This window comes from Malaya genurostris, chromosome 1 (assembly GCF_030247185.1).
Source record: "Malaya genurostris strain Urasoe2022 chromosome 1, Malgen_1.1, whole genome shotgun sequence".
NCBI lineage: Eukaryota > Metazoa > Arthropoda > Insecta > Diptera > Culicidae > Malaya > Malaya genurostris.
This window is the reverse complement of record NC_080570.1, coordinates 157,873,231-157,900,206: the sequence shown is the minus strand read 5'-3', so window position 1 is coordinate 157,900,206 and position 26,976 is coordinate 157,873,231. Positions and strand designations below refer to the sequence as shown.

Genomic DNA, 26,976 nt, shown 5'->3' with positions numbered 1-26,976 from the left:
TCTCCTATCATCGATGACAATCTTCAACTGCTCATTCGGTTGAAGAATGTTCGTCGACGACAATATCAACGTTCTCGTGATCCTGCTATGAAAAACATAGTTAAGGATTTACAAAAAGAAATTAAACATAGATTTACTCTTTTGCGAAATGAAAATTTCGCTAAAGAAGTTGAACAAATTAAACCATATTCTAAACCTTTCTGGAAACTTTCTAAGGTTCTTAAGAAACCTCAGAAACCAATTCCTGCTCTCAAGGAAGGAAATCAAATACTTCTTACAAATGGTGAAAAAGCTCAAAAGCTAGCTCAGCAGTTCGAGAGTGTCCACAATTTTAATTTAAACGTTGTGAGTCCTATTGAAAATGAAGTCTCACTGAAGTATGATCATATTTCAACCCAAGTGTTATCACACGATGACATTATTGAGACGAATTTTGATGAAATTAAATCAATTATTAGGAAACTCAAAAACATGAAGGCTCCTGGTAATGATGGAATTTTTAATATTCTTATTAAAAATCTTCCCGATGTTGCCTTGAGACTCCTGGTTAAAATTTTCAACAAGTGTTTTTCATTAGCTTACTTCCCAAAAAGATGGAAAAACGCTAAAGTAATTCCTATCCTAAAACCTGATAAAAACCCAGCAGAAACATCAAGTTATCGCCCAATTAGCTTACTTTCTTCAATCAGTAAACTTTTTGAAAAAATTATCTTGTTAAGAATGATGACTCATATAAATGAGAATTCAATTTTTTTACCAGAGCAGTTTGGATTTCGTCATGAACATTCAACTACTCATCAACTTGTCAGAGTAACGAACATGATAAAATCAAATAAATCTTCTGGGTTATCCACTGGAGTTGCTTTTCTAGACATAGAAAAAGCATTCGACAGTGTTTGGCACAAAGGTTTAATAGCAAAAATGTCTGATTTCCAGTTTCCTATTTATTTGATCAAAATGATTCAAAATTATTTAACTGATCGTACTCTTCAGGTTAGCTATCAGAATTGTAAATCTGAATTGCTACCCGTACGAGCCGGTGTTCCGCAGGGTTCGAGTGTAGCTCCAATCTTGTATAATATTTTCACTTCTGATCTTCCAAATCTACCCGTTGGTTGTCAGAAATCTGTGACGACACAAGTCTGTTAGCCACAGGTAGAAATCTAAGAGTGATCTGCAGTCGCCTACAAAGAAGTTTAAATATTTTCAGTGATTATCTGTCAAAATGGAAAATTAAACCAAATGCAGCAAAAACGCAATTAATTATCTTTCCTCACAAGCCAAGAGCTTCTTTTCTTAAACCAAACAATAGTCACATTCTCAAATTGAATGGCTTGGAATTGACATGGTCTGATCAAGCTAAATACTTAGGTTTAACGTATGACAAAAAACTCACTTTCAAGGATCACATTGAAGGAATCCAGGCAAAGTGTAATAAATATATTAAATGTTTATATCCTCTTATAAACAGAAATTCTAAGCTCTGTCTAAAAAACAAATTGTTAATTTATAAACAAATTTTCAGACCAGCCATGCTTTATGCGGTACCAATTTGGTCAAGCTGTTGTTCCACCAGGAAGAAAACGCTTCAAAGGATTCAGAATAAAATTCTGAAAATGATTCTGAAGCGTCCTCCCTGGTTTAGTACAAATGAGTTACACAGACTCACAAATATAGAACCATTAGATGTAATGTCACATAATATTATAAGCAAATTCCGACAAAAATCGATGCAATCTTCAATTGAATCGATTCGCTCTCTGTATTAGTTAGTAAGTTAGTATATAAGTTCCTTTTCCCCATTACACAATACAAGTAGGTTTAGAATTTTCCCTACACAAAAATCTCAGAATTGCGGAAGCAAATGATGTCTTCATGGTAATAACCAAATCATATATATATAACAGGGCTGAAAAGTCACCACTTGTGGCTGAACACCCAATTTAAATCTTAATAATTTAATTTTAACTCATATTCCAATAAATAGTTATTTATAATATATTATATATTAGGAACCCCACATCATTCCGTGCGAATTGAAATCTCCCAGAATCAATCGTGGGCAGGGAGGGCTTCGACTATTTCATTAAGCTGTCGTTGTCCAACTAGAGCTCTTGGAGGAATATATACCGAAGCAATGCAAATGTCCTTTCCTTTAACGTTTATTTGACAAGTAACAACTTCTATACTAGAAGTCGAAGGAATGTTTAATCTATAAAACATTTCTTAATTCCTAAAAGCACTCCGCCATACGGGGAGTCTCTATCGAGACGTATAATGTTAAAGTCATTAAAATTTAAGGCTATGTTTGATGTAAGCCATGTTTCACACAAAGCAAATACATCACATTTTTGACTATGCAACAAAACTTTTAATGAATCAAGTTTTGACATGATGCTTCGACAATTCCACTGCAGGACAGTGATTGAATCATTTGCCGCGGATGATAAATTATCCATCAAATGATACAAAACCTGAGAGAACTGGCCATTGAGCTGATAACTGTTTCAAAAAAGTTCTAGCTATTGGAAGGAATGCCGTTATGATGGTGGTCTTTAGAGGTTCAGAAATATTGAAAGCTGCGAAAATCCATTCTACAATTTCCGAAAACTTCAGTAATCCTAATGGTGACTGTGAAACGGAGCCCACTGGGTTATTGTCTTTTCTTGTGTTAGTTCCTGGATTGGTTTGTAAATTTGACAAACCAGGAGGCACAGTTTTTTGTTTTAAATTTGGCTTTTTAGCTTTAACACGGGGATCTTTTTTTGAAGGTGTAATTTTAGGTGTCTTTTTTGGTATTTTGTGGTTTGGTAATCTCCTCTTAGCAGACCCTTGAGGAGTGACAAACGAGGTATCTTCACTATTTCCGTCAGAGTCAGATTCCCTCTGGCTCCGCAAGATTTGAAAAACCGTTTTCGGATTCCAAAGGTGGGACAGTTTTAAGCATTTCTGCATATGTGCGCTTAGACCGTGCTTTTAAAGAAAGCTGCAGTTTGTCTTTACGCCACTTAAAAGCAGCGCAAAAATGTATCTTATTTGTGGACAAACAAGGGGAGCCGGAGGATTTAGACTAGAAGGAGGTCTTGAAAACAATTTTCATCTACTCTTTTTGACGACCACAGATACTTTTTACCCTACAGCAGAGAGCTGTAGTAAGTTCACTAACAAAAGGGGTGTTGATGCCGAGTATGATTTGGCCGTCTACAAAATGAATTATGTTTATCATGCAAACAAACTACTAGGTGACTACATATCTCATATGCAGCACATCTTTCAACAGCAAAGGGGATCGTATCCATATTATCGATCATAACAAGTGAAAAGTTGTAAAAAAAACTTACCTGTCACCTTGACTGGGCTGTACGTACATCAGTCAGCACATAAGAGCATCGCAGATATTTCCAAAAATTAAGTTAAACTACATTGTGACTTCTGTGATGACTCTTTTTAAATTGTGTCATTTGGCAGTCTCTAAGAATTACAACATCATTCAAAAAATACCATTTTGAACCTAACTTTCGATTCCAGTTGTATTTTTTTCAGTTTCTTCATCCGACGTCCGATTGGTACCTAACGAATCCGGGTTACAATACTTCCCCGAAGTACTGCACCGAGTTCTACTCCGGTCACTCTCATCCGCTAGCCGAGAGAAATTAGTTTTCCTCCATTTCTCGCACATTGTTTTTGATTCTCAGCAGCGCTGAAGCTAGACCACTTTGGGGGGAGCCTCGCGTTTGGCAGGCAGCGCACCTTTCCACTCTTGTACTTCGTTCGATCGTGGGTTGGAACCGCAACGAATGGGTGACCACAAACTGTGAACGAAAAGCGGAGAGCTGTTAAATTATCAGCGGAACAAATGATACAAGTATTAGATTTTATTGGTTTCGCAACAAACGGCTTGTAATTAATAAAAGCGACACCTTCAAAAGACGGCTGCTGTGTGCGACACACTGGATTTTCATTTGATGATCGATTTCAAACGTTCGATCAAAGGCCAGCAGCATACGATAACGCACAATCGAAGCAAGCGTGGTCATGTTTGAGCGCAAAAATTCTTGTTCACATTTTCATAATCAAGATAGCAAACCGAACCGAACCGAACCGTGGCGTGACGCAGCAATCCACGGCTACATTAATTATCATTTAGAAGTGTAACTTGATACTTGATAAAGATTTTAATCTACCCAAAGGTGGTTCAATTCCTTTCATTTCTTCTGTCGCTGCCGGGATCGAAACGCTCAGCTCAGCTCAGCTGCGCGAAACCTGCTAATTTAAAATTTAAATTTTGCACCCGTCTCTCGCTGCTCGGAAGGAAAGTTCATCGGGTAGAGAAAAAAAAAACAAATGCGATCTAACACATATGTGGCAGATTTGGCAAACGTCAACAGCTTTGACGTATGGCGCATTTGGCAGGGAGAAAAAGTGTCCGCGGCAGACACATAGTTATAAGGGAACCATGATCTCAGCACAGCCGTACCATTCGCCTCTAATCAAATCTGCATAAAAACAAATTAGCATATTCATCAGGTGTCCAGGTTCCACCAGTTTCAGGTTTTTATAACTGAGCCATCGTCGTCGTCGTCTTCGCCGTCGCCGCCATCGGCGTCGTCATCGTCGTGGTTGTCGATCTGTCGATCAACTCTGCAGCGAAACAATGAATGAAACTCCACTCCGCACCGAGGGTTGAAGATGGCGATGTCCCCGTGAATGGATCGCCAACAAACGCGCGTAGGCGATCGGGCAATACATTTGCGTGGGCTGAAACCGAAAAGTTTCCAAAGTTCGAGGAGAGTGGATCTCGCTCGTGAAACTCGAGAGAAAATGCAAAATTCATTGATAAAAATGCTCTACGACTCTTTCGAAGCACCGCAACAACCCTTCATTCCCCGCGTATAGACATTTATCCGATAACTCGTGGTTGTCGTGTTTTTTCGCATTTCGCGGGTAAGCAACGGGCGAGCCGCTTACCAGTGTCATCTAGTTATTTGTGAGAGAACTAAACAGTTGATCGGATACATATTACAAGCAATGTTGGATCCAAGCAGGCAGTGGTTTTGTGAGGAGTCGTCTAGCAGACACCTTTTTTTCTCGTCTTTCGCGCCAAACATATTTCGATCGGGTCCAGTGCAAATCAAAAACACTTCGGTAACCTTTTTTTTTTTGGAAGCGATAGACCGAAATGTAACCGATGATTCCAACAAGCGACGCTTGAACTTTTGTTTATGCTGCTTGGCGTGTTATCAGCACGATTCATTTGCATGACAGAAGGCAGTTTGAGGTTTAAAATTAGTCGCTACTTAAAGTGATTGCAAATAAATTGATCTTGTGGAGGAATTTTACTTTTTTTGTGTTTCAGTGCGGAGAAGGATGCAGGAACAGACGGAATAAACTTCTCGCCAACATTTGTGTTATCTTACTACAGAAGGACATGATTGAGTTTACCGAACATGTCGATCGCTGGATGAAGTTCGCAAAAAAAAATAAACAGATAAAAAATTTAGATCTAACTAACTGTGCACAGTGTAAGTGTACGGTACATCGTTCAATCGTGTTGTTAAAGTGAAGTCGTTCTCCACGTCTTCGACTCATCAGTGCCTTAGCAGTTTAAGATTATGTCTGCATTTGCAAATCACAAAGTAACAAACGGAAGTCATTTGATAAATAGACGGTATTCATTTTTTGTTCTCAGAGACCGCTTAACCGATTTTCTTCAACTGAGATTCAATTTAAAGGCCTTATGGTTTCATAGCCTGCTATTGAATATCGTCTGGATCCGACTTCCAGTTACGGAGTTACGGAGTGAAATGTGCAAAAAATTGAAAAAGTGCCCTCGATTTTCTCAAGGACCACTCAGCGAATTTTTACAAGCTTAAGTGCAAATGAAAGGTCTACCAAGCCCGTATGACCCTACCGAAGTTCATTGTGATACGACGGCCGGTTCCTCAATTACAGGCTGATAAGTATAAAAAATTGAAATCATTGTCAGGACACCAAACTGGAATTGGCTCCGAACTGAAATTCACTCCAATTTCTCAGAAACGGCTAAACCGGTCTTCACAAACTCAGAGTATTATTTTTCGATAAGTTGATGTAGAATTTTATCCAGATCTTGCTTCCGGTTCCGGAAATAGTTGCGATTAACCAAAAAGAAACACAATCCTTGTTGATAGCAAAATATAAAAATTGAAGGATTCATCTATTGAATATTCCCCGGACAATTTACGGTGTTCAGTCTATCCCCATTTTTTACACTACAAAAGAGTCCCATTGTTAATTCGAAAAACCTGTTTTAATCCACCTAGTGGTATAATGATGCCTTTCTCATATTATTCATTATTTCCTATAAATTACAGCAAGACTAATAAAAATACTACAGATGAAAATAGTTTAGAAACCAGTTTTGAAGACTTCTTTTGCATAATACTGCATCATTTAAATACAACATTTGAAATTAAGTCAGTAAAAATCGATTCATTAATATTTTAAAAAAAATGAAGTTAGCTATATTTTAAAGATTTTGACCACTATTTCCGGAAGCGAAAACTGGATACTCGTTTGAAACAAATGACGTTTCCAGTATTACTAAAAACAGTTCTTATAGCCATCAAAGCTAAAAATTGTCACGCATTCACATTGAAAGAATCCAATCCAACAGCCTCATTTTCAATATTTTACTGTCTCATTCGTAAATGACCGACACCAGAACAAACGAAGAGAGACGACGCATTTTCGTTTCTCATTGAAACAAAGAGAGAGTATAATTGCCAACGTCACTCTTTCCTCTATGACAAGCAGCATTGCCAACCCAACGGATTTATTCGAAGATCTACGGATTTGTGTCTTTTTTCGGATCTACGGATAGACCACTCAAAATCTACGGATTTAATTTAAATATACGAGCATAAGTAGACTTGAAGCCAAATCTACGGATTTGACCGCAGGGAAAAGTGGCATCACTGATGACAAGACGAAACCAAACTAACGTCTGCAGGGAGCATCAGCAGAATTTTAATTCTCATGCTTTCATCGATGTATTGACAATCTGTGACGCTTGGCTATAAAGAGTGACTAAAATATGACAAACGAAGTAATTACATCCCAGAACCTCTTTGGAAACCAAAACTACTACAAACTCGAGCACTAACAGGTAAAAGTCATTGTGAAACCTTGGTCTATCATTTTCGATTCACAAAGCTTCGGTTGAATATCAACACTGCATACTATGGGATTTTCACTGAAAACTGCAAATGACTGAAAGAGCAAATGAAAGAAAAAACACAATTTTGAAACTACTGTCCCGCTTATGTCCGTTGACTGGACATGGATTTCGTTCTCATAGTTTGCAAGCGAAGCTGAGAGTGACAGTAATTTCTTGTCATTTTCGTCTATTTTGAGTCAATGAAAATGACTTTTACTAGCTCCGATAGCCATAAACCGACGACACGACCTGCCACTCGTCTATCTGAACTGTATCGTAAATTTAACTACCCCTCAGTAACTGGTAATGTCAAAACGAAATTGATTGAAAAACTATTGAAACTGGCAACAAAAAACGAAAACTGTTGATTTTAAATAACAATTACCAGAACCATGGTTACATATGTTGTTTATTTGAAACATGCTATATAAATAATCTCAAAACAAAAACGAATTTTGAGGTTTCTGCGAGCCGAAAGAAATACGGACGGTTGGTTACATTATCCCAAGGATCTGTTTGGCACTTGGTTTCGTTTAGCACCCCCTGAAAAGCAGAAACTGTAGAGCATAGAGCAGCTGTTCGACAAGATGTACATGGTGCAAGAACGGGCGGTAGAAAATGGCATGTTCGCAAGTATTAGCTTTGAATGAACGTGAAGATGATTTTACTCAACTCAATTTTACACTTCATTGTAGATCAAATTCTTCGGTATGAATCTCGTTTGCCGAGAAAAGCAAAAAAAAAACTATGCGGAAATGCCTCACTCGAAATGCCGTGATCGATCACGAGTCATGCCAGCTGATTATCGGGTAGAACGGGCAAAAGAAGCAAATTTTGTGCGTTAACGTAGTCAAACTGGAAACATTAGCTGAGGCTTTGCTCGTGATGAAAACTCTTAAGTACGGCAAGTACTTAGTAGTCTAAATGATCGGGCATCCTACGTACGATGATACAAAACATGGAAATGGTTAAGTAATTGAAATAAAAGACAGCAAACAAAAGAAATTGTTACTTATTGTTAAGGACATTTAATGAAAAAATCAACAAGAATTATAAAGTAGATTGTTTGACAACTTCAAACAAATTGAGCTACTACCTACTTTTTCATTCTCTTGTTTGATTTTTGCAGCCGTATCCTACATCGTAATCGTCAGAACATTGAAAAACTCACGATAAATGCATTATTTTTATTGCTTGAAAATGAATTGTGTTTCTTACAAACCCATTTGCAACTCCCGTCTTTGAGACGCCTGAAACTAAAACATGTTGACTGATTAGCATTTGAATTGCATACAATGGAAAGTTACCCTTCATTAAATTTTCATGTAGAAGTCACTGATTCTATTCTTGAAATACACGCAGATATTTTATACTATATTTTAACAAAATCTATGAAAAATGCTTTCTCGTATCTTTTGCGTTTAAAATTGTTTGTTTATTTACTCTGGGGATCCTTGGTAACTAGATCCTGGAAAACTTAAACAGTGTTGCCCGAAAAGGTTATTTTCATCATTATCAAGGGGTCGCTATATTTGCGGTAGCTGGCGGTGAATCGTTAACGGACAATTTCCTTGTCAGTTTTTCTTCGGAGTGCCTGGTCGTGTCGTCGCATAAACTATCATGACCTAAAAATTAGAACAGTTTCGAGCACAACTTAGAAGAAATTTTACGCTTTTCTATGACGGTTTGAAATTTTAAAAATCTATCACCTTTCAATGTTAGAACCGGAAGTCGGACTAGGACTTTTTTTTTATTATAAAACCCCACCCAGAAAAACTAAGGTAATATACCAAAACAAACGCGGAGTTTGTTCAGAAAAAAACTGACGCGAGCACACTCCGTACTCGTGACCGACACGCACGCCTGCTACGATTTTCAGAAATTCTAGTTGTGGAAAAATTTCTAAGTTCTAATAAATAATAATTTTGAGAACATTGGTTTTTCAGAGCTAATAGTGCACATACACAGCGCAAACTCCCAAGAAAGATTTAGGGTGAGGGCTCCCTATTTCATCTCATTTGTAAGGACGTTACCTTAAAAACCTGATTTAGCCACTAAAATCACTATGATATTTTCATATTTCTGATTGATTCGCCTTACTCCACATTGGGAATTGATTCACATTCCTTGGAAATTAAAATAGTATTCAAAAAATCAGCTTAAATCACTTCTGATATGTTCACTACTCTGCTCCTAATTTCATCTCAAAACAGTTTTATCCATCCTATCTTTGTTCCTTTATTCATCTTACTAATTAGCAATGGCGACATTAATCAAAACAAAACATTGCACTATTACATTCTCAGGTTCAAAATGTAAAAATTCTTAAAAAGGGCCTAATGCCAACTATAAGACACCACACGATATTTTTAGAACTAGTTTTAAATCATTTCGACGTTTAAAAATATTTGAGTCGTTTTCGTTACCTTTCGTTTTAACTGTGCAGTTAATTTGGTGCACTTTTAAAAAAGAAAAGAAAGGAATTTATGACTATTTAGGTATTAGCCCTTCTAAAAACAAAATGCAGAACTAGAGATGCCATTTATACAGATTTATTCGTTTTGTATAGATTTTTGCGTTCGCATACTGATTTAAATCAGAGTGCAGTTTTTATACAGATTTCCTAAATTTAATACAGATTTGTACAGGTTTATAAGAAGTGAGAAGTAAAAAATTAGACTTTTCTCTCTGAGTATGTATTAGTATTTGATTGCAGTGATTCTTCAAAAGTTTATTAATCAACTGACAAATTACATGTTACAATGAACATCTTTTGTGCAGATATTTGATGATGAACATTTATATTACAATTTTAAACCAATTTGATATATATATTGTTATTGATAAAACAAATTTTCTCGTTGAATATTATAGTGAGTTCACCAATGACTTACGGAGATATGAAGAATTATCTTTCAACATCATTTTATTATAGAAATTTCATTTTATTAGTGAAAACAGACAGAGCAGATATAGATTTTTATGGAAAGCAATACATATTTTCTATGAAAATATCTGGCATCCCTGTGCACAGCCGATGAAACACACACACACACACACACACTTAACAGCATTATTTTGACACAAAACGGAATGAAACCAGTGCTACTAGATTTTCCACAATGGTTATTTCATTGGTATTTAACACGCTCTTTTTGGTAATATTCGAAGCCAAAACAGTTTTTTTTTTTTTTTTTTTTTCATAAATACGTTTATTTCATAGGCAATATACATAAGTTTTTCTTCGCCGTGGCATCCACAATACATAGTAGTTTAAACCTAATACATTTCGAATATCATATTAGTATGTTGGTACTCATTAGTTAATCTAAACACTGTTTTTATCAAGCGAGTTGCTATTTTAAATTACATTAAATAAAATACATTTATTTTGTACATGATCTTATAACTATTTCAGGATTGTTTGTATCAGTTCACCACTTATATTCAATATCCTATAGTTGGCTATTGGTTGAACTCATGGAAGAGAAAACAGTTTAACATAAAATAAAATTTAAATTGGAACTCCAATGGATTTAATGAAATGATAAAGAAGTTTCATGTATGGAAGGTCACGACAAGCAAGAATGTCGCGAACTGGGACATTGGATAGTCTACCTTGGGTACGCAAGGAATTTATTAGTTGAGATCTGACATCACGAAACTCCACGCATGTCCAAACAACATGGTCAATATCGCGGTAACCTTCGCCGCAAGCACAATGATTAGTCTCGGAAAGTCCAATTCGAAGGAGATGTGCATCTAACGTGTAGTGATTGGACATGAGTCTGGACATCACACGAATGAAATCTCTACTCACATCCAGTCCCCTGAACCATGCCTTTGTCGATATTTTAGGAATAATTGAGTGCATCCACCGACCCAGATCATCTTTATCCCAAGAAGCTTGCCAGCTGGCAAGTGTTCTTTGGCGAGACGCGCTATAGAATTCGTTGAAAGCAATCGGTCTCTCATAAATTTCACCCTCAATAGCACCACGTTTGGCTAAAATATCGGCTCTTTCATTGCCTGGAATGGAGCAATGAGCCGGAACCCAAACTATTGTGATTAGATAATTATTATTCAATATGTCGTTCAGACACTGTTTTATTTTACCCAAGAAAAACGGTTCATTTTTGCCAGCAGCGTTTGAGCGAATGGCTTCAATTGCACTCAGACTATCTGTGAAGAGGAAATAATGGTTTGGAGATAATGTGACGATTACATTCAAGCTATAATGAACTGCTGCTAACTCTGCTATATAAACAGATGCAGGTTCTTGAAGCTTGAATGAGGCCGAAACATTATTGTTGAACATACCAAACCCTGTCGCTTCTTCCATTCGCGATCCGTCCGTGTAAAACATTTTCTCAGAGTTAATATGCCTGAACTTACTTGAAAATATTTTTGGGATTTCCATAGAGCGTAGGTGGTCCGGGATTCCACGCACTTCGCGCTGCATGGATGTGTCGAAAAATAAAGTTGAGTCAGGTACATTTAGGAGGCTGACACGGATAGGAATATATCTTGAAGGGTTGATTTCCTGTGACATATGGTTAAAATATACTGTCATGAATTTTGTTTGAGATCGAAGCTCGACTAGTCGTTCGAAATTATTAATTACCATGGGATTCAGCACATCACATCTTATTAGCAGGCGTGATGAAAGCTCCCAAAATCGATCTTTTAATGGAAGAACTCCCGCCAGAACTTCAAGACTCATTGTATGTGTCGAATGCATGCAGCCTAAAGCAATTCGCAAACAACGGTACTGAATTCGCTCAAGTTTGATAATATGAGAATTTGCAGCGGAACGAAAACAAACGCATCCATATTCCATCACTGAAAGTATCGTTGTCTGATACAATTTTATTAGATCTTGCGGATGAGCACCCCACCAAGACCCTGTTATTGTTCGAAGAAAATTTACTCTTTGTTGGCATTTCGTTATCAGATACCTAATGTGTCCTCCCCACGTGCATTTGGAATCAAACCACACCCCGAGGTATTTGAAAGTCAAAACCTGTTCGATTATTCTTCCCATCATATGAAGCTGAAGTTGCGCGGGATCATGCTTTTTTGAAAAGACGACCAGCTCTGTTTTCTCCGCAGAGAATTCGATACCAAGATGAACAGCCCAAACGGACAATTTATCTAAGGTATCTTGCAATGGTTTTTGCAGATCAATAGCTTTGGATCCAGTAACTGAAACCACGCCATCATCTGCCAATTGTCTTAGTGTACATGGGGTTACTAGACAGCTGTCAATGTCATTCACGTAAAAATTATAGAGGAGCGGACTGAGGCATGAGCCTTGCGGGAGACCCATGTAGCTAATTCTGATTGTTGCCAAATCGCCATGTGAAAAATGCATGCGTTTCTCTGACAAAAGGTTGTGCAAATAATTATTTATAACCGCTGGGAGTCCATGTTGGTGGAGCTTGTCTGAAAGAACATCAATGGAAACTGAATCAAATGCTCCTTTAATGTCTAAAAATACAGATGCCATTTGTTGCTTTTGAGCGAAGGCAATTTGGATGTCAGACGAAAGTAATGCAAGGCAATCATTCGTCCCTTTATTTCTACGGAAGCCAAACTGAGTATCTGACAACAAACCGTTCGTCTCGACCCAAGTGTCGAGACGTCGTAGAATAATTTTTTCGAACAATTTTCTGATGCAGGACAACATCGCAATGGGTCTATATGAGTTGTGATTGGAAGCTGGTTTCCCCGGCTTTTGAATGGCGATAACTTTCACTTGTCTCCAGTCAGGTGGAACAATATTTTGCTCAAGAAACTTGATGAACAATTCCAACAAACGTCTTTTTGCGAGGTCGGGCAGATTCTTCACCAAGTTGAATTTAATTCTGTCCAATCCAGGAGCGTTATTGTTACAAGACATGAGTGCTATGGAAAATTCCATCATTGAAAAGGGGCTATCAATGGAATCATCATTTGAAGAAGACTCCCTAACAATGCTATGCGTAGGAACGGAATCTGGACAAACTTTCCTCGCAAAATCAAATATCCATCGATTCGAGTACTCCTCACTCTCATTTCCTACGTTACGATTCCTCATTCGTCTGGCCGTATTCCAAAGAGTGCTCATTGAGGTTTCTCTTGACAAACCTTCCACAAAATGTCTCCAATAGCTGCATTTCTTAACCCGAAGTATGTTCTTGTACTTGGTTTCTAAAACCAAGAATTTTTCAAAATTCTGAGGAGTTCCTCCTCCTCGTTTTAAAAACGTCTTGAAAGCATTTTGTTTCGCGTGTTTAGCATCTGAGCACTCTTTGTCCCACCAAGGATTTGGAGGTCTTCTGTTAGACGATGGACCAAGAAATCGTTTGGTTTGGGCTTGTTCTGCGGCCTCCAGAATCGAACAAACGAGGAAGTCATATTCTTCAAGTGGGGGAAGCTCTTCCATTGAAGTTAAGACACTTGAAATATTACTTTGGTATTTAATCCAGTCAATATTTTTTGTCAAATCATATGGAATATTAACTGAATTAGCAATGCCTTTGTTACTGCTAATTGAGATGATGATTGGTAAATGATCGCTACCATGTAAATCAGGAAATACTTTCCAGGTGCAATCTAGTCGAATTGAAGTCGAACAAAGAGATAAATCTAATGCACTTGGACGTGCAGGAGGTCTTGGGATCCGTGTCATGCTACCCATATTTAGTACCGTCATGCTAAAATTGTCGCAAATATTATATATTAGAGATGATCTGCTATCATTGTAAACGGAACCCCACATCATTCCGTGCGAATTGAAATCTCCTAAAATCAAACGTGGAGCAGGAAGGGCTTCGACAATTTCATTAAGCTGTCGTTGTCCAACTTGAGCTCTTGGAGGAATATATACCGAAGCAATGCAAATGTCCTTTCCTTTAATGTTTATTTGACAAGCAACAACTTCTATACTAGAAGTCGAAGGAATGTTTAATCTATAAAAGGAATAACATTTCTTAATTCCTAAAAGCACTCCACCATACGGGGAGTCTCTGTCGAGACGTATAATGTTAAAGTCATTAAAATTTAAGGCTATGTTTGATGTAAGCCATGTTTCGCACAAAGCAAATACATCACATTTTTGACTATGCAACAAAACTATAAATGAATCAAGTTTTGGCATGATGCTTCGACAATTCCACTGCAGGACAGTGATTGAATCATTTGCGGCGGATGATAAATTATCCATCAAATGATACAAAACCTGAAAGAGCTGGCCATTGAGCTGATAACTGTTTCAAAAAAGTTCTAGCTATTGGAAGGAATGCTGTTATGATGGTCTTTAGAGGTTCAGAAATATTGAATGCAGCGAAAATCCATTCTACAATTTCCGAAAATTTCAGTAATCCTGTTGGTGAATGTGAAATGGAGCCCACTGGATTATTGTCTTTTCTTGAGCTAGTTCCTGGATTGGTTTGTGAATTTGACAAACCAGGAGGCACAGTTTTTGGTTTTAAATTTGGCTTTTTAGCTTTAACACGGGGATCTTTTTTTGAAGGTATAATTTTAGGTGTCTTTTTTGGTATTTTGTGGTTTGTTAATCTCCTCTTAACAGACCCTTGAGGAGTGACAAACGAGGTATCTTCACTATTTCCGTCAGAGTCAGATTCCTCTGGCTCCGCAAGATTTGAAAAACCGTTTTCGGTTTCCAAAGGGGAGACATGTATGACCGTTTTGAGCATTTCTGCATATGTGCGCTTAGACCGTGCTTTTAAAGAAAGCTTCATTTTGTCTTTACGCAGCTTAAATGCAGCGCACACTGAAAGATCATCATGAGGGCTTTCCCCACAATAAACACATTTTTCAACATCTTTATCGCAAAGATTATCCTTATGAGGCCCTTGACATTTGATACATTTGGACTTATTACTACATTAAGTAGCTGTATGTCCGAATTTTTTACAGTTCGTGCAATTCATAACATGCGGTACGAAAAGCCGAACAGGAAGACGAATTTTATCGATATAGACATGGCTAGGCAATGCAGATCCGGCAAATGTTACGCGAAACGAATCTGAGGGACGATAAGACTTTTTTCCATCGACAATAGATGCTGAGTACAATTGTTTGCACTCGAGTATCTTAACTCCCTCAAGCATGGAGTTTTTAAAACGGCCAACTCCATTTTTAAGTAAATCATCTACTGTCAGACTTGCTTCAGTCACAACACCGTCAATTTCTACCTCCTTCGATGGAATGTAAACTCGATATTCAATAGCAAATAATTTACAGGTTACAATATCGTTTGCCTGTTTCAAGTCGTTAACTACAACTCGAATTTTATCTCTATTAACCTTACAGATTTCTTTAACTTCAGAGAAATGTGATGTCAAATCCTTTGTAATTTGCATCAAGTTTAAAATCTTTTCTTTTTTTCGAAGATAGACTATCCATGGCCCAGTGGTACCCTGTGGATAATGTTTAGCCCTCGGAGTATTTAAACTTTTACTAGTATCCGGAATCGGATTCGGATGATCTTCCATGAGATCATCCATTACATTAAATTTTTTTTGTAAATTAATAATACCAAAATAAAAACTTATGTTTAGTAAAATTTCAGATATAAGAAATAAAAAATAAATTAAATTAAATCTACCTTGTAGCTGATGTCTCTGTTCCTTTATCGTGAAGAACGACGTGAAGCTCTTCCACGATTTCCAATTGGCAGTCTTTTGCTGTTTCCAATTGGCAGTCTTCTGTCGTTTACTGCTATCTCAGTTGCTCTGCCGTCGTTGTGAACACCACTGCACTTGCTGTACCTGACCCCAGGTACAGTGCTTTTGCTCTTGGTGGCGATCAAATGCGATGCTTGCAGTGTAGCACCTCGCGATATATGCCGTCTCTTTTGATCCTACGCAGCGTACAAATTCTGGTACCTGGTAGATCAGCACTGGGTTGCTTTAGCACCTCTGTGCCTTTGCACCCCTTCGTCTTCGCACCTTTATGCGATGGCACCTCTGTGACTCGTCACTTCTATGCTCTCGCACCTCTGTGTCTCTACACCTCTGTGCGTATGAACGGGATGGCCTTCGTTGCTAGCTTTCCAGTCGGGAAACGCCCCGAATATTGCGTTTGCTATGGGCAGTTTAACTACCTGAAGCTTAGAATTGTCTCGGTAGCAGCCGTTAACTCACGAGCCAGTACAATCGAAACACAACCTCTTCGCTTGAATGGTTTTTACTGAATGACAAAACAGTTTTGTTGAATATAAAAATCAATAATATAATTAAACTAATGTCACGGATACCTTAAAAAAAAAACTTGTTGATGACAATTTGAAGAAGAAAAACAATTTTGTTTTGTAACATTATGAGATAACCTGGCAACTTTGCGACCAAATCAGATGAAAACAAAGCGCAATCAAGTGAACTAAGTGAAAAACTTTCATCTCATAGTTTTGAAGACTTTTATTGCTTGTCGGGTAGTTTTTGAAGTTTTTAATCGTTTATGAAACAAGTGGCAAGTGAACATTACTAATTATGAAGTCATCCAGCATTCAATAGTAGTGTAATTGTGCGAAACAGTGATCATGTTTTGAGACGAACCGTTTAGTAGATATTCAGAAACATGACGAATTGTAAATCTTGAGACGAAAATGTGTCCCAAATTGAAAAGTGAGTTTGTTTTAAACGAAAAAAACGATCACCGAAGAATTTAAAACCATTTCTTTCAATGGAAAAGTGCGACAATAGTTTACTTACTTTTCTGTTACGAATGCTCTCAGAAACTTACAGTGATGCTGATCTGAGTAAAAGAACGTGTCGGGAGTGGTTTCAACGTTTTAAAAATGGTGATTTCGATGTCGAAGACAAACATGGTGGTGGAAGAGAAAAAACCTTCAAAGATGAACTACAAGAAGCATTGCTTGATGAAGATTCGTGCCGAACCCAAGAAGAGCTTTCCGAATCGTTTGGAGTGAGTCAGCAAGCCATTTACAAAACGTCTTAAGGCCCTGGGCATGATTCAGAAAGAAGGAAACTGGGAGCCGTTCGAGTTGAAACCGAGGGACATCGAGCGCCGTCTATTTGTATGTGAACAACTGCTTCAAAGACAAAATCGTAAGGGGTTTTTACATCGAATCGTAACCGGTGATGAAAAGTGGGTTCGATACGATAATCTTGAACGCAGGAAATCATGGGGAAAGCCCGGGCATGCTACCTCGTCGAAGGCAAAACCGAATATTTGGTGGAATCAACTCGGTGTGATTTACTACAAACTCTTAAAACCGGGTGAAACCATCACAGGAGATCGCTACCGAACGCAACTGATGCGCCTTAGTCGCGCGCTTAAAGAAAAACGGGCACAATATCAAGAGTGACCTGACAATACCTGGAAACGCTGAAATATGAAGTCTTGCGCCACCCGCCGTATTCCCCAGATGTTGCCCCTCCTGACTTCCACCTATTCCGTTCGATGGCACACGGCCTGGCAGATCACCGTTTTCAATCCTTCGAAGAGTTGGAAAAATGGATTGCTTCATGGATAGCGTCAAAAGAGGACTCCTGTTTTCGAGCCGGGATCCGAAAATTGCCGGAAAGATGGGAGAAAGTTGTCGCTAGCGATGGACAATAATTTGAATAATACATCTGTAAGCACTTTTTCGCAATAAAGTTTTTAATTCTGAAAAAAAAAACGGTGGAAGCAAAGTTCTACACCTGATATGACTGCTCGCACCTGAATCCCATAAGATGGTACTGTTCTGCCGCACCGAAAACTAGTGCAATGTCTTTATTGATTGGGTTTTGCTATCTGAGCTAGACTAGAACCAATTTTTGCTTTGGGACATGCAAATTTCTTGTTTTTTTTTAATTTCGTTGCCAGCACAATTGTTCGAAAGTAATTGAGTATTTTAATATTTATTGAAGCATTACTAAACTTACAAAGTAACAATACAAAGTCAACATAATTGAAGTTTAACCTATCCTAAATACGTACTAGTAAGGATCTTCGGGTCTTATTCATATTTCCTAAACTATTTGCATAATATATGCAGATATCTCGCCGAAGAAATTAAATAATCTAGAGTCTATCCTCGTCAAAGACCTGCACACCTATTCAAACTTTATCGCCTTGGATCCTCGTCGAGCCACCTTCTTCAGCAGGATGTTCCCCACCGGGGCACCGAATTTTTCCGTCGAACGATAGACGGGTGTGCCTCGAATGAAACTAGCATGGACAACACCCCTCAACTTCCGGTCCATGTAGGGGTTTGCCTTGTTCTGGAACTCAATGATATCCTGCGTCACCGTGAAGGTATCCTCCGGATCCCAAACGCAGAAATCTCCATGATAGCCCACTTCCAGTCGGCCCTTTACTTTATCGATTCCGCACATCTTGGCCGGTTCTGTGCATAGAAGTCGCACCAAATCGGAAATCTTCAGCCCGTACCGTCGACAGTTGGTCCAAAACAGTGGTAGCCCGAACTGAACCGACGAAATTCCACCCCAAGCCTTCAGAAAATCACCACGATTCTTACCGGAATTCAGCAGTTTCATACCCGGTGTGCTCGGAGAGTGATCCGAAACGACCATATTGATGTCGCCATCACAAACCGCCTGCCACAATTGTTCCTGATTGCTTTTGGCTCGAATTGGCGGACAACATTTGTACTCGGTATGAGCGTCCGGAATGTCCTCGGCTGCAATCGAAAGATAATGGTGACACGTTTCGACGGTCAGTTTGGCACCGTTGGCACGAGCCGTACGAATCGAGGGTAACGCACGGGCAGCCGACAGGTGAACGATGTGACACGGAACGTCATACCGCTGGGAAAGTTTGGCCACCAAGTCGATTGCATCCGCTTCCATTTCATCCGGTCGACTATCGAGGAATGTTTCATACTTTTTTGGATTAGTTTTCTTTTTCGGTTGCTGATGCTGATGAGACTTGCATTCAACCTCGGCGTGAAACTGGAAGAGAGAGAGAGAAAAATCGCTATTTAAACTTCGCTCCTAGTCTTTCACAGATGGCGACACTTACGGCTAGCACCGAACCAGTTCCTTCCATTGCCTCCAGTGCCTGGTGCAGATCCTGCTCTCCGACGTGCTGAAATTCTTCCACACCGCTGGGACACAGGAAACACTTGAAGCCAACCACACCGGCATAGATCATGTCCCGTAGCTCTCCGGTATTTCCGGGAACGACGCCACCCCAGAAGGCAACATCGACAAAAATCTTACCCCGTGCGGCATTGATTTTGGTGCGCAGATTCGCCAACGTAGTGGTCGGCGGAATCGAATTCAACGGCATGTCACATATCGTGGTGAAACCGCCGGCCGCGGCTGCCTTGGTGGCCGTATAAAATCCCTCCCATTCCGTCCGTCCCGGTTCGTTGATGTGGACATGCGAATCGATCAATCCTGGCATCAGTACAAGATTTCCAAAGTCGAAAACCTAGTCGGGATATGAGTTCATGTGATTTTTGTAGATATTTGCCAAAATACCCTGTTCCTGGGACTCCTGCGAGAACCTGACTCTTCTTATGCAACTTTCCCCCAGCACGGCGCCAAGACGTGACGCCTAAATCTTATCGGCTGACTTTTACTTCAGAAGGCGTCTGCCATATTCCCAGGGGGTTGATTAAACATTAACAAAACAAAACAGAACAAAAAAAAATCTTATCATCGCGCAGCGGTACGAAAGAAGAAAAGGAAATTAAAAAATCCTCCCCGCGAGTTGAGGTTATCGATCGGGGTCATTAGGTGGCAGCAGCGATGTCAGATTTGAATTCGCAACAAATCCAAGCAGGCAGGGGTGGTTGAAGATTCCGTTGGCAGGCGAGCGAATAGAACTATGAATATGACATTAGGTAAGCTCACTTTTGATTTACGGGGCGGAGGTGCGCGCTCTTATCAGGCAACTTTTATGAGACCATAAAAGCAAGTGACAACAATCTCGCGTGGGCAGGTTCAATAATAGCAGGATGCTTGCCTGGACCAACCGTTTTTTATCTCGCTACGCTATCGGGAGAAATGGTCGGCAAAATTGTTTGAACGGTACGTGTGCGTTTTTTTTTTCTTTCTGTCCGAAATTTGACCCGGGACCGACCGTTGTTGCTTCAGCGGAAAGTTTTGCGGCAATAAATTTTACCGCGGAGAGTAAAGTTAGTACAATCTGCGACTGCGGAATCGTGGAAGATGCAATGTTGCCTAATTTTAGCGAATGCAACAGAATATTCGTTCTACATTGTATTGACGTTTAACATTCAGCAAATTTTGTAGTTCTTGGTGAAGGAGTGTGAAGCGACGATATTGCTTCGGAAAAAAAGCATTGCTGGCGACACTGGCTCTTCGCATACGTTAAATTGAATTTGACAGGTCATTTGTTTTTTTTGTTTATAATATCACAAATTTTACGACGTCGCCACACCGTGACCTAGTGGACTTCACTTGTGTCGTTATCGCTTGCGAATTCTGTAACTGACCCAGGGTAGTTTCATCACACAAACAATTTTCACGAATCTGAGTTGGGTTCGCACTCAGCAACGGGAGCTTAAGAAAACCCGCTGTAAGAATTAGGTTCGAAACCTGACTCGAATCACCGTTCAGCGGCACTGAAACTAGGTTCAAGTCGCTTTGACGAGCCTTCATAAAACATTCTTTCTTTCACGCGCCTCTCTTGACAGCCCTGCGTTCTAGTCGCGAAAAACTCTGTTAACACATTGAGAATCGCAGCGGAAACTGATGTCGATGTTTTCTCGTGAAGCTAAACTTTTTTTACACAGTTTTGACAAGAGGCTATAGACGGCACAGCCTACTGCGCTGGCAATTGCCGGTTGGATGTACGGTCAACGAAAACGTTGTTAAACGAAGATCAAAACATTTTGTTAAATATGAATACTCTGAGAATTTTTGTTTTTTTAAAATAAAAACTAAGAAAATAAGTACAAAATCATACTCATTTTCTGTTATTTTTTAAGGCTTTTTTTCAAACGATCGCACACGGAGTCAGTTTCACTAGCCCAGAAACGAAGGAAGTAGTAAAGTCCTCAAAACAAAACCAGCATACCTCAGCATCGTGTATCGCCAGGTAGAGGCTCACGTCACTGGCGTTGGCAAAAATCCTCGTAATTTTTCCATCCACTCTCGACACCAGAATCCCACCGGCAATGAAGTCGGGGTAGCGTTCCGAGTTGAGGAAAATTCGACTACTAACAAACAGCGAGTCCATAGTGCACTAAACAAAAATCTACTTCAAAGTTTTTTCACCGTCACTTCTAAAAAAGTTTACAAGAATTTTTTTTTGATTCTAGACTTAATTCAAGATGACTTGTGCAAAACCTAGTACTGCTCCGTGCGACGCAGGCCAGTATACTAAGAGTTCCTGATCGCTGGTCGCTTCTTTTAATCCCGCAGGAAACCTCGCAATCGTTTAACAACAACAACAACAACAGCAACGTCAAGCAGAGACGCAAACACATAAACCACCGTTGTTGCAGAAGTGCTCCTGCTATCAGTCAGCGAATATAATCAACGTGTGCACGGAATTACGGCACGAGCAGCACACAGAAGAAATTCCTCCAGTGAGGATCCGTCCGATCATGTTGCAAATCGCTCACCCGCAAGTATCACACATTGTAGTACAGGTCCTGGGGAAATGGGGTAAGATGGGGTCCACCTGGATCGATTTTAAAATCAAACTATTAGTAGATAGGAAACCGTTGCCAAGTTCCTATCACATGCCTCCCCAAGAGTCCTAGATGACATTGACACTATTCTATTCTCGAACAAACAAGCTACATAGTGAATCGATAATTTTTTCACACTTTAGATTGACTGGTAAAACGGGTATTGTTATTGAAATTATAGTTTGAAGAAAATGTTCTCTAGCCGTTTGATGAGTTCATATCCTTCTATGTTGGAGTAATGGCATAGCGCCAAATCCACCCAAGACTACGAAAACACCGTTTTCTGGGGAGTTTAGTTTTGAAAATCTACCGCTTATGATGCTTCTGTTCACGAATAATTAACTCCGTTTGTGCAGATGAGCTCAGGTATTTCGAAGTAAATTTTTCTTTCACTTCATACCGTTTCACCACAATTTAGACCCTTCAAACGCCCAACTAATACTCAGTGAAAATGGAGTTTTTTCGGCTGCTTTCTGCACGCTGTTCAATGCATGATTCAGGTCTCATCTACGATTTCCAAAAGTTCATCTGATTCCGCATCAGCATGGCGAAAGTCGCTTCCAATGTACGCTCGCAATCAATATTTTTCATTCAGGGGTTTGCCAAATTTTGTGCTAGGGCACATAACCGGTTTTTGTTATGTTTACGTTTCGTCTTTGACTCATCAGTGCATAGCAGTTCAAATTGAACTGCTTAACGCAAGACTCGGCAGTTCAATTTGAACCGCTAAAGACTGTCCCAGAAAGTATGAACACACTTTGATTTCGCTGTAAATAATTCACAAGTGTTAGATATTCAAATTTTATTCGATATACTGATAATATTAGACTACAGAAACAGAACATTATTCTCAACATTTGCTACTTAGCCATTGTAGACTAGCTGGCGCACCTTCTTGGGAACGATCCTCATTAAATTCCATCCAGACTTCTTGGCGACAAATTTTGACACTTTTTCCCAATCTTTTTCGAACTGTTGAATGGTTTCGGCTGCCGAGACATGTTTCCTAAGATGTGCCTTCGTTAATGCTCAAAATTCCTCAAATGGTCGAAGTTGTGGGCAATTTGGTGGATTCATGTCTTTTGGGACGAAAGTGACATTTTTGGTAGTATACCATTCTACCGTTGATTTCGAGTAGTGGCAAGAAGCAAGATCTGGTCAGAAGACAACAGAATCCTTGTGGCTTCGAATCATGGGTAGAAGTCGTTTTTGTAAACATTCCTTGATTTATATTTCGCTGTTCATTGAAGCAATGGCGATGAAGAGTTTCGAAATCTTACCGCAGCTACAAATTTGCTTGCCAGACCATAGCTTTCTTACCAAATTTTTCGACTTTAAGGCTTGCCCCGACCTGGAAGGGTTCGTAGTGCCAGTAGAATCGTAGCACCAGCCATGCAATGGTTTTGTACACTCTGAATTAGCTGCGAAGTCTGTTGAAACAGAAGCTCAAATTCCACTACAGGAATGTAACCCCAAGGCTTTACTTTGGGCATACGGCTTGCTAGATCAGGCACTTTTTGCTTCATACCTTTTGGCTACAATTCGGGCCTTCAAACTTCCACTGAATACTACTCGCTGTAGATAGCGTTTTTCTTTCTTTTCGGTTGCATTCATACCGGATGCAGTCCATTGCCAGGTACTCGTTCAGTTCTTGTGGTGTTTTATACCCGAATCCAGGTCTCATGTACAGTTTCCAAAAGTCTACCTGATTCCGCATCAGCATGGCGAAAAACGCTTCCAATGTGAGCACGCGAGCACGAAATGCTCAGAACCAGTATTTTTTCATTCAGGGGTAGCCAAATTTTGTGCTAGGGCACATAACCGATTTTAATTATGTTTACGTCTTTGACTCATCAGTGCATAGCAGTTCAAATTGAACTGCTTAACGCAAAACTCGACAGTTCAATTCGAACCGCTAAGCACACGTAAAGTTTCTGATTTTTGCAGAACACTTTTGTTTTTGGCATGTCAATACTGACGTGCCGAACAAAAATTGGTTTTGACAGTGTCTGGTCAGCCAAATTTTGTGATTTTTTTCTGAAAATATAAGTAATATGAGAACGGCTTCATTACACCACTGGGGGGATTAAAACATTTTTCTGGTTTCCTTCGTCGTTTTTCATCGCAAAAATAATGGTTCATGAGAAAGAAAATCGACTCATTGGAAGGTACATCTTTGTTGGTCCCTCGCAGCTGTAGGAAGAGCAGAAAAAATCCACTCACAAGCATTCTAGTAAGGGTTCGAAGTTGTCTTCCGAAGGATTTCCAAAAATTATTTCTAGAGGAAGTGGAGGAAAAGCTCCGAGGTAAAATTTCCAATCCTCTTGAAAGCCTGTTAAGCAGTTGACTGCTAAAGGGTCCCTCCTTTCAACGATCGTATCCTTCGATGGCTAATTCATCAACGCTCAGTGATGGGCACTCTTTGTCCCATCTCGGTTTTGGAGCACGGATGTTAATTTTTGCGCCGGGTACTCGCCTCGACTTTGGCGTTCAAAAAGTTTAGAAAATGTGGATCACCTGAAAATTATCGAACCTACGCGGCGTTAGACATGAGAATAAAGAGCTGCTTAGTAGAATCACACTACTACTGGTGCCAGTTCATTGGCGGATTCACGAAAGAAATATCGATGAGCAATCTTTGAAGTACAGCCCGATGAATACGCAACCATCACGAACGAAAGCAAGAAATATTTCCACCGCTGTATATTCGATTTCGCTGAAAAAAAGTATGCCCAGACTCCGGAACAGAAAATTGCGTGCGCTCTTGTCGTGTAACAATAAAGCCCCGGGGCTAAACAGAATCAAATGCAACTTTCTGACTTTGCCAAAAGGCGCTTGCTGAATTAATTCAACAAGTTCCTTGAAGGTAATATTGTCCCATATGACTGGAGACAAGTGAGAGTGATCACCATTCAAAACCCAGGAAAACCAGTCTCCGATCACAAATCGTATCGACTTATTTCTATGCTTTCCTGCATCTGAAAATTGTCTTTCGTCTAGACAATTGGGTCGAGACTTGCTTTCAGATACAAAATTAGGTTTCCGCAGGGGCAAAGGAATGACCGATTGTCTTGGGTTGGTCTCAAAAGAAATTCGTTTACTAGTAAAGTTTTTCTAGACATCAAGAGGGCATTTGATCTAGTTTCTATGAATATCCTATCTGAGAAGCTGCATCAGAAAGTTCTTTCGCCAGCTTTGAACAACTTTATATTTTATCAATTTTCTTTGAACAACTTTATATTTAATCTATTTTCTGATAAAGCCGGGGTAAAATAAATGATATAAAAAAAATTCTGAGAAACACATGTATTTCGCGCATGGTGATTTGCCAACAATACGATTTAGGTACGCAGGTCTTCCTCAGGGCTTATGTTTAAGTCCCCTTTTATACATAAATCTTTTCAGCAACTAAATAGAAATTAACCACTGTTTAAGAATAAAAAGCCACACCCATTAAATCAGTAATTTGGTTTTAAAACACAAAACAGACATTCAAAATTCGTTCATAAAAATCTAGAAACCATTTTCACCCCTGCCCTCCTGAATACACAGTTTTGCACGTGGTGTTCGCAAGGTCTGCAACACATTTCGCACACTTTCACCTATCAGCGCTGCTATATGACTCTATTATTTCGGGACTTATCTGTATCACTTGGTAGCGTAGTTCAATTTGCGAAAACAATATTAGCGGCTCATCGTTAAGTTGTAAAAATCGACAACGATCATCTCCAGGTCGTTTACGGCTTCGACAAGATACTGAATTATTGATTGTTTGAAATTCGCCGTAAATGATGGGTATTTTATGGGTGAATAATCACTTTTTTAATGCGTAGCAGTAACGTCGATTGACGTGTTGACATATACAATACATGTAATAACGTATTGCATTCGTTGTTTAGAAAAAAAAATATGACTATTAATCTTACAGTTGCAGTATCACTGCAGTAGCTTCCGCCTGTAGTGTGACAGCTGCCGTAATCGCGTTGTTACTTCACTGGAGAAAAGTAGCACGAGTTTCTCTAGGCACTCTTGATTGCACTTCTGTCAACTCGAATCACGACAGCAAATTGATGTCTTTGTAGGTTGATTTTTCGAAAGATCCCGATTTTGTTTCCCATCAGCTCGCAATTGAAAGATTGAGGCAAAGTGGAGTCCCTGACTGGGTGACTAATCAGATTTGTTCATATCTCAAATCGCATGGCCTCGGTTCGTGTAGTATCTATTCTTTCTGATCCATTCAACATTACATCAGGTATTCCCCGAAGAAGCCCTCTTGGACCACTACTTTTTGTACTGTTCGTGAATGACCTATGTAGTAAATTACCGTCGTCTAAATGAATGATGGAAAAATCATGATCAGAAAAAGTTCATTTCATTATTACTCGTGAAAAAATCAGTTCAAGAGAGGGAACCACAAAACTCGGAGCTTCGAAATTCAAAAGTCAGTTTATGTGTCAGCGAAACTTGATGACGAATTTTCACCCACATAAATATCCCTAAAGAGATAATCAAAAGGGATTAGTCTCCGAATTACTTCGATGCTGAATTTCCACTACGCTTCAGTTCGACACCAAAGTGATTCGTTGCAAGATTAAATTATTATTAAATTTTCATCAATCAAAAAACTACTGAATAAATTCGCCACTCTAAATCACATGAATGAGAAATAATGACTGCGATATTTTTGATGCACGTAAGGTGGCTAAGATGAACAACAATCTTTTTTTTCCACATTTCAATAGTGACTATAGCGACGAAAGGTTGTTTTAATTCCAGTATGAATTTGATTTATAGAAGTAACAGGAGCGCAGCATTTTGCATGCCTCGAGCACACAGCAGGCGCAACGTTTGATTTGGCGTAGCGAATTCCAGCGCTCCTGTTACTTCTACGTATTTTAATATTCAAGCTAAATTGGGTAATATTTTTTAATCAGCTAAAGAACGGAGTTGGCGTAGTGGGCTGAAGCCAAATCCGGCCAGAAGAGAGGAGGAGCCTTATGTTTTCTGTACAGTGGCAGCATTCTCTTCTTCAAACATTCTTCCTTGTACACCTTGGCGTTAATTGTGCCCTTCGTGAAGAAAATCGACGACCGCAAACCACAGGTATAAATTGCTTGCCAGACCAACACCTTCT

At 39.3% G+C, this 26,976-nt stretch overlaps 2 protein-coding genes across 2 annotated transcripts in view; both read right to left on the bottom strand.

Moving 5' to 3' along the window:
• Positions 1–3,621: 3,621 nt before the first annotated feature.
• The window catches only part of LOC131426427 (partitioning defective 3 homolog), a 184,953-nt gene continuing 161,598 nt past the window's right edge, over positions 3,622–26,976 (bottom strand). Inside the window, exon 9 of the mRNA XM_058589139.1 lies at positions 3,622–3,812. Coding sequence (XP_058445122.1) covers positions 3,707–3,812 — 106 coding nt within the window. The 3' untranslated portion in view covers positions 3,622–3,706. The remainder of the gene's footprint in view (positions 3,813–26,976) is intronic.
• LOC131426430 (allantoinase) lies at positions 18,057–21,513 on the bottom strand. Its single transcript, XM_058589142.1, has 3 exons — positions 21,224–21,513; positions 19,196–19,609; positions 18,057–19,125 (listed from the first exon to the last, which is right to left on the bottom strand). Exons 1-3 carry the CDS (start codon positions 21,383–21,385, stop codon positions 18,268–18,270), a joined length of 1,434 nt encoding a protein of 477 aa, XP_058445125.1. The 5' UTR covers positions 21,386–21,513; the 3' UTR covers positions 18,057–18,267.